This window comes from Eschrichtius robustus, chromosome 3 (assembly GCF_028021215.1).
Source record: "Eschrichtius robustus isolate mEscRob2 chromosome 3, mEscRob2.pri, whole genome shotgun sequence".
Lineage (NCBI taxonomy): Eukaryota > Metazoa > Chordata > Mammalia > Artiodactyla > Eschrichtiidae > Eschrichtius > Eschrichtius robustus.
In genome coordinates, this window is record NC_090826.1 from 98357145 (window position 1) to 98370091 (window position 12947).

General features: G+C 45.4%; 1 protein-coding gene across 1 annotated transcript; it reads right to left on the bottom strand.

Annotated features, from left to right (window-relative positions):
* Window positions 1-1034: 1034 nt before the first annotated feature.
* On the bottom strand, window positions 1035-7962 carry TMIGD3 (transmembrane and immunoglobulin domain containing 3). Its single transcript, XM_068537563.1, has 5 exons — window positions 7842-7962; window positions 5623-5970; window positions 3746-3812; window positions 2925-3025; window positions 1035-1126 (listed from the first exon to the last, which is right to left on the bottom strand). The coding sequence occupies exons 1-5, from the start codon at window positions 7879-7881 to the stop codon at window positions 1035-1037; spliced, it is 648 nt and encodes a 215-aa protein (XP_068393664.1). The 5' UTR covers window positions 7882-7962.
* Window positions 7963-12947: the final 4985 nt, after the last annotated feature.

Here is a 12947-nt window from a genome sequence, read left to right on the forward strand (position 1 = left end):
AGTGGCATCCACACTCCCTCCTCTCCCCATCAGGGTGCTGAGTAGCTTTGAGTTCCCTACCTATGGAGAGAAGGTTTAGGGTGGAAGCTGAAGGAACTGTGCTCATAGAAGAGTCTGTGAGAGCCTGGACCTACACGTGCAGGGCATGTGCAGAACCCTCTCCCAGCCCTGCTCAGACCAGAGGGCCACTGAGTGTCCTGAGTGCAGAGACTGGCCAGCACCATATCAGAAGAGACTGGAAGAGCAGGGTTTTTATGAGAGCAACGGAGGCAGTGGTGGGGAGCTGCCAGGGTCTGAAATAGCAGGAGAGACACTCTATGGGAAGAGAGGGTGCAGACATTCAGGTAGGAGCTAAGAGTTTGGGTAATTCTGCCATTAATGACAATATCACCTCACCTGCACCCACAATTGCTGATGCCCCCGTATTGATTTGTGTTTGCTGAGGTGAATGAATATTTCTCTTAATTTATCACACCTTGGTTTCTCACTGATCAGAAGCAGTATCCATTCAGTCTGGTGGCAGTTTCCCATACAGGACTGTCTTTGCGCCAAGAGAATCTAAGAACTCCTGATTTAGCCTCTCTCCCTTTCTTTGGGTAGAACAGCATGTAATACTAATTCAGAAGTAAATTGGAATACTATACTTTAAAAGAAACTTTTCCAGAAATACTCTCCCAGTGATATCCTGAGAGAAGTTAGTCACACCTTGGAGTTCATTCAACACTGGGTCAGAAATTTATTGGCTAAGGAATACAACACAAGTGATCTCCTGGCCCCCTGACCAAGATCGGGCCCTCTTCTTCACTTCCGACAAGCTGAGTGCGTGAGAACTAAGATCTTGAGATGTTATCTGACCGTGGCCTTGCTTAGGCGTGGCCTAGCACAGCCCCTCTGGCTGCCACTGTTCTTATGTAACTGCAAATGATCGCTGGCAAGGTTAGAGGGACCTTCAGAATGCCTGAGATCAGAATCAGTCCTCAAGATGTGGGCCGGTTGTCATGGTGACTCTATTGTAGCATCATTTTATTTTTCAACTAAATAAAAGAAATCTTCAGTCCCATCTGTTCAGTATGAGCCATTGCCTTTGGAGTCAGGACATGAGAGAGGGGCTTCAAAGAGTCATCTACTTTGTTGGAAACAGAAAAGGAAAATTGAGTTGAGATTTGTTGCCTACCTCTGCTGGGTGTTTCTGCAGCAAAAGTGGCAAACTCTGTCATGGGTGCTTCATGGAGACCAAACACCAAAGTTTGTTTTCAGGGTGGAAATCAGACGTCATGACTTTAAAGGTCATCAGTCAGTCAGCAGGAAAGCTTGGTGCGTGGGGCCTGCGTTCACCTCTCACCAAGCTCTGGTGACGTGAATGCAGCTGGACTCCTTCAGAGCCCATAAAGGCCCCTGATCTCGGCTGTCACATTCCCATTGCCTAAGTGTGAGGAAGCAGGCCGTGGCTAAACCAGGTTGTACAACTCCTTGCTAAAAAAGAATAGGGTTGGGTTCCATTGTTTCAGCTTGCATAGCACCACGCATCTCTCCTTCAGAGTACTTACTCTAGTTGATGATCTCACGTGTGTTTGTGTGTGTGTGTGTGTGTGCCTGAGATGGTTTGCCTACTTCCCACTCTACATTATATGCTCCATGAAGACAGATGCTATTTCTTTGGCTCAGCTGCGTATCCCAGAATCTGGCATGGTACTTGTTTATTGAATGAATGAATGAATGAATGAATGAATTAGTAAAAAATCCTGGGGAGTATGGGGTCCTCAATTTATAGAGAAGAAAACAGGCCCAGAGAAGTAACAAGTTTCCCAAGGTCATGCCTTAAGGAAGTGACAATGGTTTTTGCAAAAACCTAGACTCAAATTGTGTCCCAAAGGGAGGGGTCTTGGGTAAAACCAAGCGAGATGTTGCTTTGTCTGCTTCCCCCACCTCCACAGTTCCCACAGCTCTTAAACGGCAAAAGACCAGAAATGCCATGGGAGCCACTGCTTTGATTTCTTAGGGCTTCCGCTCTGCCCCCAGGGCCAAATTATCACAGACAGAGAATGAGACCTCACAGCCTTAGCTTTGGATTTCAGATATGTCTGGCTGTAGACCCTTGTGTTTCATTAACAGGTGTTTCTGGTTTGTTTGTGTTCCCTCATTCTCTAAAATGTTGTTTTCTACATTTCCATACCCAGAGGAGGTTGGGGTCTGTTTTGTAATTATGCCTACAGTCTCTCCATTGCCCAGGGTATTTCTGTGGCTTCTGAGCATAAAAAGAAAAAAACAAAAAACCTAGTAGACAAACAGTGGCACTTGTCTGTGATGCTCTCTCTACCCTGTGTCCACTTGAGAGGTTAGCCAATTCACTACATGGTGGCCTTCTTCTATTTAGGAACAGGGTGCCCTACAGATCAGGGAGTGGTGGGCACAGGGCCCAGGATAGAAGAGTCAAGGAGGGAACCTACCAGAAGTGTGGGGATCACAGAGGAAGCTTGGCTTCTTTTCTGGCTTCTGGCTAGGCCTTTACCTGCAATCGCCCAAGGGCAGAAGGAGGCACAAAGCTGAAAGGCCACTCCTCCCATGGCTCAAGGCTGGGCCTGAGGCCCTTGGGCCTGTCCTCTTCCTTTCCTGACCCTTCTTCTCAAGGAGACCTTTCTATGCCTGCTTACCCAGGGGCCCCAGAAGCTCCTCTGACGTCTCAGCCTCCCTCCTCTCTGGTCTACACACACCTCCACTTATGAGGGCTACAGTGCTCTCTCTGCCACCTCTCAGGGAGCATTTGTCACTGTGAAACAGAATTGCCCCTAGCCCATGGGCAGGCTGCACAGGATTCCAGGGGTCCAGGCAAAAAGAAGAGGGTCACATTCACCCATTTGAAAGCTGTTCCTTGACCCCTTTCATTTTCCCCAATTCCCACCCACACCACCCCAACTGCTACCTACCCCTTCTACTCATTTGACCTCTCTTTCTTCTGGACAAATGACTGATTATAGAGATGATCCCCAAGCCCGTGATCAGCATGCAAATGATGAGAATGGTCATCCTGGAAGGAATCACAGACAGCATCCATGGCCCTTGGAAGACACCATCTTTTGGTTCTCTGCTCAGGATCCCCTTTTCTGGCACCCGTCCCCTCTCCCTGCCCCTGCTCTCGCCCAGTTCCAGCAGCATCTGGCAACCTGGATTCCTTCAGAGCACCCGTCTCCTCCAGACCACACTTGATTGGACCTGGGGTGGGTGTCTGACCAACCTGGGCCCAGCCCCCTCCTCGGGAACTAACATGGGACTGGGAGTGGGAGGATGCAGCCTCAGGCTGGCGAGTCTCTTGAACAGGAGAAAATTAAACTCGGCAGCTAGAAATGGATTATCTTCTCCTATGGCAAAAACGAAATATAAAAGGGCAGTGGGGAGAGAGAGGAAGCAAACACACATAAGCGTAGCAGATTAGAGATGGAGATAAATACTGATGGCGTTCCAGACCCTTTCTCAGGGCTACCACATCCCTGCCCTCGTATTTCATCAGACATTGCTCTCTCCTTATGAAGACTTTCCCTCTTTAACTAAAATAGCCAGAGAGCGTTCTTGCTGCTTGTGATCAAGAGTCCTAAACTATATTCTTTTGAAGGAAAGTAAATAGTCACACTGAAGACAGTTCAGGAAGAGAAACAATACACTGCTGTAAAGGAGCAGGTGCAAACCCACCGTCAAGTTGTGTTGTTACTGCCCGCCCAAAGTGTGCTTGTCTCCTAAAGTCATGACTCACCTGGAGTGATCTGCCTTGTGGACAACTTTGGAAGAATTGCAGCTTCTGTTCTTGTTGCCTGATAGGTCTGTGTCAGAAAGGATTTGTTGATAGTCAAATAAGGCCCATCCCCAGGCCCTTCCTTTGCTTTCTGTATCTCTGCACCTCTGCCTGTCATTCCCTCAGTCTCCAGAGAATTAGTGCCCTGGGTGACTGCTGGGTCAAGTCCAGCTGTTTATGTGTGCCCTGCACAGGGCAGAAGGCGGAGGGAACAAGCAGGGCTGTAATCCAGCCCATATACTCTGTTTGCCAAACCATGCACCTTGCCACTGGGATCCATGCACCTGGAGGAAGGGGCATCTTTTTCAGATTTGCACAAAGGCACTGTGTTGACTAGATATGGCCTGTGGTTAGAGAGTGCCAGGCTGAGTGCCAGTCCTATCCTTAAGGAACTGATCAGTAGGTAACATAATTGCCACATCGTGCGTCTGACAGCCACCAAAACCCAATGGGAGAAGGGCCACCATGGTCACCCAAATTGCCACCTGTGATAAGACTGGGGTGTGGGGGGTGTGTCTGTGTTTCATTTAAACTAAGGAGCACACTTAGGTGGGACTTCTCTCATCCTGAGCCTAAAACTCAGGACAGACTACACAGTTAAGTAAAAGCAGAACCACACAAAGTAGAAACACTGTAGGCGTGAAGGGTATCACACATTCAGTAAGATGCTTGCTGAACAAATAACCAGTTGGTCAAGTGTGAGCAAGGCCCTCTAGCACCAGGAGGAGGCTTCCCGGAGCTTCCCTTTAGTCCTCTGTTTTCCTACTGACATTGTGCTCTGGATTGCACTAGAAAAAGACATCCCTTCTAGAAATGGAAATAATGAGAAGCCACAGGAGCAAGAGAAGGAGAAAAGAAAGGTAGTACTTTCCATAAGCAGTGTGCCTGAGAGAGGTTTTCAGCATTGGACAGAAGGATTTGGGGGAGCGTCTGGAGACCCTATGCCTTCGCCCTGGCCCAAAGGAGCAACACACTGGCTTAGACAGACTCACCCCTCCAGGCTGCTCCACCCACACCCTTCTGGCAGCCTCTTGGTGCAAACTGTACTCCTTAAAAGAAAACACTGACCTCTTGGACCATATTTATCCCTGTAAATTATGAAATTATTTAAGTGGACACTTTTTTTTTAATAATACGTTTATTTTATTTTATTTTTTTAAATTAATTAATTAATTAATTTTATTTTTGGCTGTGTTGGGTCTTCGTTTCTGTGCGAGGGCTTTCTCCAGTTGCGGCGAGCGGGGGCCACTCTTCATCGCGGTGCGCGGGCCTCTCACTGTCGCGGCCTCTCCCGTTGCCGAACACAGGCTCCAGACGCGCAGGCTCAGTAGCTGTGGCTCACGGGCCTAGCCACTCCGCGGCATGTGGGATCTTCCCGGACCGGGGCACGAACCCGTGTCCCCTGCATTGGCAGGCGGATTCCTAACCACTGCGCCACCAGGGAAGCCCCCTAAGTGGACACTTTTTAAGGGTGCTTGTCTAGGTGCTTAGACCACTTTTTACAGCCTCAGTCACTCCTCAAGAAGTGAATCTTCAAGATTCTAGACCTGCAAGGCAATGCTCTCGCACCTGTCAGCCTCCCAAGTTCCATCAGCCAGATGGCTGTGAGGGGAGAGAGGTGCCAAGAGCACCCCAGGGCAATGGCACCTTCCTCTTCCCCGAATTCCAAGTCAATTGTCAGCATCATCAGCAGCTACCCTACTATGGAGGGAAGGAGAGGCCAGGTTACCCCAGAGAACCTAGGGGGAGCCCGAGTTGTTGCTCTCTGAGTATTTACCACACCAGCTAACATGCACTGCTGTGGGTTACCCCCAGCTGGACCCCCAACAGGCTCTTACCTCTCCCAGACCAAAAATTGTTGGCGAGGGCTCTTCTGTTGTCAGTGACAACCAGCTCTGTAAAATCCATGTCATCCCTGACAAAGTCCCGCTGGATGCCGCACCAGTACCAGCCCGTATCCTCCTTGGTCAGGCAGGACACAGTGACAATAAGCTGGTTTCCTATGTCCCTCAGGGCCACGCAGTCAGTGCTGTTGGGTGTGAAGGCAATGATGTTGCAATAGTCCTGGAAATAGCCTCGGCACCAGTATTTGGGGTGGTCCTTATAGTGGGCATCGTAGTTGCAGATGGCAGAAGCTGTGTCCAGCACAAAGCTTTCCTTGACCTTTTTGTCCATGACCATAGCAACTGTGAAAACACACATAGACAAACACTATTGTTCTTTTAAACACATTGCAGTTCCTGCACCCTGGAGGAAAATTAATTAAAACATTGGAGGCCGATTTTTGCCTGCATTGGGGTTGGCAACTGTTATGGGCCGAATAGTGCCCCCCTAAAATTTATACGTTGACGTGTTAGCCACCCAGTACTTTAGAATGTGACTACATTTGGATTTAGAGCCTTCAAAGAGGTAATTAACTTAAAATGGGGTCGTTGGAATGTGCCCTAATCCAGTCTGACTGGTGCCCTAATAAAAAAGGAGATTAGGATACAGACAACAGAGGGATGACCATGTGAGGACACAGTGAGAAGGCGGCCTTCTGCAAGCCAAGGAGAGAGACCTCAGGAGAAACCAAACCTGCCAACACCTTGATCTTGGACTTCTGGCCTCCATCACTGAAAGGAAACAAATTTCTATTGTGTAAGCCACACAGTCTGTGGTTGTTACAGGAGACCTAGCAAACTAATACAGCAACCCTGGAGAAGACTTCTTCCCTAGCCTAAGAGTGGGTAAAATATGTCTCCCCCTCTGCAAGAATTTAGGCGGCTTCTCATGTTGCTTGGGGGGGAGGGTAGAAGAACCTGAGGCTTACTGTTAGTAGATCCTCTGCCCCTAGCCCCCCACTCCACCTTGGCATCCTCAAAAAGAAAATAAGGAGGTTTGAAAGAGAAACAAACTCACAGACATAGAAAACAAACTTATGGTTACCAAAGTGAAAAGGGCAGGGGGAGGAATAAATTAGGAGTTTGGGGTTAACAGATACACACTACTATATATAAAACAGCTAAACAACAAAGACCTACTGTATAGCACAGGGAACTATATTCAGTATCTTATAATAATCTATAATGGAAAAAAACCTGAAAAAAGAATATATATATAAATAACTGAATCACTTTGCTGTACACCTGAAACTACACAACATTGTAAATCAAATATACTTCAATAAAATTTTAAAAAATAGAAAATAATTATAGAAAAAGAAAGTAAGGAGGTTTAGAGGCTTCTGATGGATGCATAGGGCTGAAAACAGAGATGTCTCGTTCTGTCTGTCCTCAGGGGCTAAGAGCTTCATGTTTCCTCCATACCAGACCAGTGTGGTCATATCAGTCATCTCAGGATGTTGCATAATAAGGAAGTCGTGTACTTCACATCCAGCTTGACGGTGGCTGGGGAAGTGTCTGACCAAGGAGACGAGATGGGCAACAGACACCACTCCTCCCTCAGCCTTCCAGATGTGCACTGGGGCCCCCTCAAATGCTGCCTCAAGTGTAGCTCACAGTGGGTGCGACCAGCCTACAAAACAGGCTCACATCCTTGATATCATTTGACATGGTATGATATTTTGTTCTCAGATGGACCCCATAAGAAAGATTGTGTGATACTCAGTTTACTGGCCTGAACACTGACCCAGAGAGAGGTGCAGTGACTCTCAAAGGTCACAAGGCTGGACAGTGGCAGAGCTGGGGCCAGCCCGGTCCTCTGAGTCTCATCTTCGGGGTCAGGCATGGGCAGAAAGTGGAAAGTCCCTTCCTCATATATCAGCACAAATGTTTTTAAGGGGAGAAGGGGGAAAGGAAGGGGGAACTTAAACTGAGAGAGAGAATCCAGAGCCCTCATTTTAGCTGAGGGCCTCAAATTCCCCCACAACCCCTTCATCAGATCAAAGAACAAGGACTAATTTGGACAAGATCTATTTCCACCTCCTTTTATTTTCCCATCCCACTCCTTAAGTGGTTTGAGCTAATAAGCAAGAACTCCAGGTAGGAAAGGAAAAGAAAATGCACAGTCTCTGGGAAGCTTGGAGGGCTGGAGATGTTCCTTCCCCATCTCCTACCTGAAAAGACAGTCAAGGAGAGCAGAATGAAGAGCCTCATGACTGGAAGGAAGTGAACCTTCAACTGGGATGACCAGATGGACCCAGGGGTCTTAGGAATCCTAGATCTGTTTTCAGGAAACAGACATCTTTGAGTTTAAGATGGTTTTATCCTGTTTGGAGCGACCAGGGAAAAGAAGGACCAACCAGCTAATCCAAGAAGTGCTACTATGTATAGGTACCCAGGTTGTGCACTGCACAAGGGTACCTCATCAGAGGGATGCCATTTGCGGACATAAACTTACTTATATAGTAATATGAGAAAATTCTGGGCTTCCCGGTAGAGCCCAGAACAGCAGTGAAGATCCCCCTCCTGGATAAATCCACTCTGGCACACAAGGCACACTCAGAAGGGCACATGCACACACACCATCACTGGCACACATTTGTCTGTGCTACAGTGCCCTGTTCTGCCAATGGTCCAGGTATCATACGAGGCCAGGCCTCTTGTCTGTTCACCACTCTTGGAAGTCCAATTCCTATTTAGCTGAGAGGAAGACTAGTAAGGAGATTCATAACTATCCTGCCTTCTGAGTGGACACTGCAGCTTCATCCAGGGAGCGGGGCTAGAGTGTGGAGCCTGAAGCAGATGTGCCTGGCATCCGGAGCATGTGAGCAGGTGAAAGTGTGGGTTTTTGGGCATCAGTAGACAGGCTGCAGCCTAAAGACATCTTGAAAGCTTTCCTGGGACAAAGCAAGGCTATCTGTCCATGCAGCAGAAGCTTCCCCTTATTCCTAATGGGACTCATATGGCCTGGCCACTGATTTTTAAAGTTTGAATTATGGAACCACCCTCAGTTGAATTTAAGCTGAATGCTTACTTATCACATCACAGAGCTAGCACTTCTCATCAAGGGCTGGATGTGGGTGATTGTCCAGGTTTTCAATAATGTCCTCTCTTGAGGAAGGAGAGCCTTTCTCTAATTCACACCAAATCAGCATATGGGCCAGCAGCAGGCCTGCATCATGGTACATGTTTTATCTGCATCATGGTAGGTGTTTTGCTTATACTGCCTCATTTATTCCTCATGAAACCTTTATGAGTTCAACAATTAAACTGCACGGGGAAAAAATGAAGCAGGAATCTATAGATTAAAAGGGCTTAAGAGACATACTGATAAAATTGCAATATATGGAATTTATTTGGATTCTGACTGAAGGAAACACTTGAGAAAATTTGGACAGTGACTAGATAGTTGATGATATTCAGAAATTATTGTTGGGGGACAGAGTCAAGATGGCGGTGTGGGAAGATGCTGAGTTAGGCTCTCCCCACAACTAGGGCACCTGCTGGCCGCTGGTGGGGGACCCTGATGCCCAAGTAGACAGGAGGAACCCCCAAGTGAACCAGTAGGACATGGGGGCATGGAGGGGGGAGGAGAATCGGAAGACAGACAGGATCGGTGCCCCTGAGGCTGGGGAGATCAGGAGAGGCAGGCGGGAGGGACTCTCTGAGAGGAGCAGGAGAGGAGCGGAGGATGATCGCCTGGCCCACTCAGGCCCAGGGAGGCTGCTGAGCTCCCAGGCCAGTCCCCTGCCCTGCAAGGCCCCCCAACCCCACTCCGGCCACATTGGTCCTGGGGTCATAGAAAGGAGGCTGAGGGGAGAATAGGAGAGACAGGCAGGAGGGGCCCTCCGGGACCAGGGGAGCAGGAGAGGAGAGGAGGGCATTTGCCCCACCCACTCAAGCCCAGGAAGCCTGCTGGGCTCCCAGGTGAGGTCCCCCATGCTCTGAGACCCAGGGTGGGGGACACTTCTGGGCCCCTTCTGTTCCTTGAGCCTAAGCCCCACGCCCACAGCCCCCAGGGCCTTTTCCAGCCCTGTGGGTCCTAAGCATAGGCCCCGCCCAGCACCCAAACCTCTCTCTTGCTTAGGCCCCGCCCTCCACAGCCAAGGCCTTCCCCTCCCCTTTTTTTTTTCTTTTCTCTCCTCCTCTTCTTTACTATTGTGATACTGATGTACCTTCCGGTTGTTCATTCATCTATATTTTTATTTTTATATTCTTTCTAACATATCTGTTAGTTTCCTAGTCTAATTTTATTTTTTACTTTGTTATTGTTCTCTTTTTTTGATTTTTTGCCACCCCATGCAGCGTATGGGATCTTGGTTCATGACCCGGGGGTTGGGCCAAATCTCCTGCAGTGGGAGCTCTGAGTCTAAAGCACTGGACTAACAGAGAACCTCAGACCCCAGGGAATATTCATCAGAGTGAGGTCTCACAGAGTTCTTCATCTCAGCACCAAGACCCAGCTCTACCCAGTAGCCTAGAAACTCCACTGTTGGAAGCCTCAGGCCAAACAACCAGTAAAACAGGAACACAATCCCACTCATTAAAAAAAAAAAAAAAAATGAGATGGCAAAAAATATGTCACAGATTAAGGAGTAAGGTAAAACCCTACAACCAAATAAATGAAGAGGAAATAGGCAATCTACCTGAAAAAGAATGCAGAGTAATGAGAGTAAAGATGATCCAGAATCTCGGAAATAGAATGGAGGCATGGATTCAGAAAATACAAGAAATGTTTAACGAAGATCTAGAAGAACTAAAAAACAAACAAACAGAGATGAACAACACAATAACTGAAATGAAAAATACACTAGATGGAATCAATAACAGAATAACTGAGGCAGAAGAACGAACAAGTGAGCTGGAAGATAAAATGGTAGAAATAACTGCTGAGGAGCAGAATAAAGAAAAAAGAATGAAAAGAATTGAAGACAATCTCAGAGACCTCTGGGACAACACTAAATGCACCAACATTTGAATTATAGGTGTCCCAGAAGAAGAAGAGAAAAAGAAAGTGTCTGAGAAAATATTTGAAGGGATTATAGAAAACTCTATAATCTCTTCCTTAACATGGGAAAGGAAATAGTCACCCAAGTCCAGGAAGCACAGACAGTCCCGTACAGGATAAATCCTAGGAAAAACACACCAAGACACATATTAATCAAACTAACAAAAATTAAATTCAAAGAAAAAATATTAAAAACAGCAAGGGAAAAACAAAAAATAACATATAAAGGAATCCCTATAAGATTATCAGCTGCTTTTTCAGCAGAAACTCTGCAGGCCAGAAGGGAGTGGCAGGGTATACTTAAAGTGATGAAAGAGAAAAACCTACAACCAAGATTACTCTACCCAGCAAGGATCTCATTCAGATTTGATGGAGAAGTCAAAAGCTTTTCAGACAAGCAAAAGCTAAGAGAATTCAGCACCACCAAACCAGCTTTACAACAAATGCTGAAGAAACTTCTCCAAGTGGGAAACATAAGGGAAGAAAAAGACCCACAAAAAAAACCTCAAAACAATTAAGAAAATGGTAATAGGAACATATATATTGATAATAACCTTGAATGTAAATGGATTAAATGCCCCAACCAAGAGACACAGACTGGCTGAATGGATACAAAAACAAGACCCATATATATGCTGTCTACAAGAGACCCACTTCAGACCTAGGGACACATACAGACTGAAAGTGAGGGGATGGAAAAAGATATTCCAGGCAAATGGAAATCAAAAGAAAGCTGAAGTAGCAATACTTGTATCAGATAAAATAGACTTTAAAATAAAGACTGTTACAAGAGATAAGGAGGGACACTACATAATGATCAAAGGATCAATCCAAAAGAAGATATAACAATTATAAATGTTTATGCACCCAACATAGGAGCACCTCAATACATAAGGCAAATGCTAACAACCATGAAAGGAGAAATCAACAGTAACACAATCATAGTAGGGGACTTTAACACTCCACTTACACCAATGGACAGATCATCCAAACAGAAAATAAATAAGGAAACACGAGCTTTAAATGACACAGTAGACCAGATAGATTTAATTGATATTTATAGACCATTCCACCCAAAATTGGCAGAATACACATTCTTCTCAAGTGCACATGGAACATTCTCCAGGATAGACCACATTTTGGGTCACAAATCAAGCCTCGGAAAATTTAAGAAAATTGAAATCATATCACGCATCTTTTCTGACCAAAACGCTATGAGATTGGAAATCATTTACAGGAAAAAAACTGTAAAAAACCCAAATACATGGAGGCTAAACAGTGTGCTACTAAACAAACAAGAGATCACTGAAGAAATCAAAAAAGAAATTAAAAAATACATAGAAACAAATAACAGTGAAAACACGATGACCCAAAACGTATGTGATACAGCAAAAGCAGTTCTAAGAGGGAAGCTTATAGCAATTCAATCTCACCTCAAGAAACAAGAAAAATCTCAAATAAACTATCTAACCCTACACTTAAAACAACTAGAGAAAGAAGAACAAAGAAAACTCAAAGTCAGTAGAAGGAAATAAATCATAAAGATCAGAGCAGAAATAAATGAAATAGAAACAGAGAAAACAATAACTAAGAACAATAAAACTAAAAGCTACTTCTTTGAGAAGATAAACAAAATTGATAAACCATTAGCCACACTCATCAAGAAAAAAAGGGAGAGGAAGTAAATCAATAAAATAGGAAATGAAAAAGGAGAAATCACAACTGACACTGAAGAAATACAAAGGATTATAAGAGACTACTACAAACAACTATATGCCAATAAAGTGGACAGCCATGAAGAAATGGACAGATTCTTGGAAAGGTACAATTTTCCAAGACTGAACCAGGAAGAATTAGAGAATATAAACAGACCTATCACAAGTAATGAAATTGAAACCATAATTTAAAATCTTCCAACAAACAAAAGTCCAGGACCAGATGGCTTCACAGGTGAATTCTATCAAACATTTAGAGAAGAGCTAATACCCATTCTTCTCAAACACTTCCAAAAAATTTCAGAAGAAGGAACACTCTCAAACTCATTCTACAAGGCCACCATCACCCTAATACCAAAAAAGACAAAGATACTTAAAAAAAAGAAAATTATAGACCAATATCACTGATGAACATAGATGCAAAAATCCTGAACAAAATGCTAGCAAACAGAATCCAGTAGCACATTAAAAGGATCATACATCATGATCAAGTGGGATTTATCCCAGGGATGCAAGGATTCTTCAATATATGCAAATCAATCAATGTGATACATCAC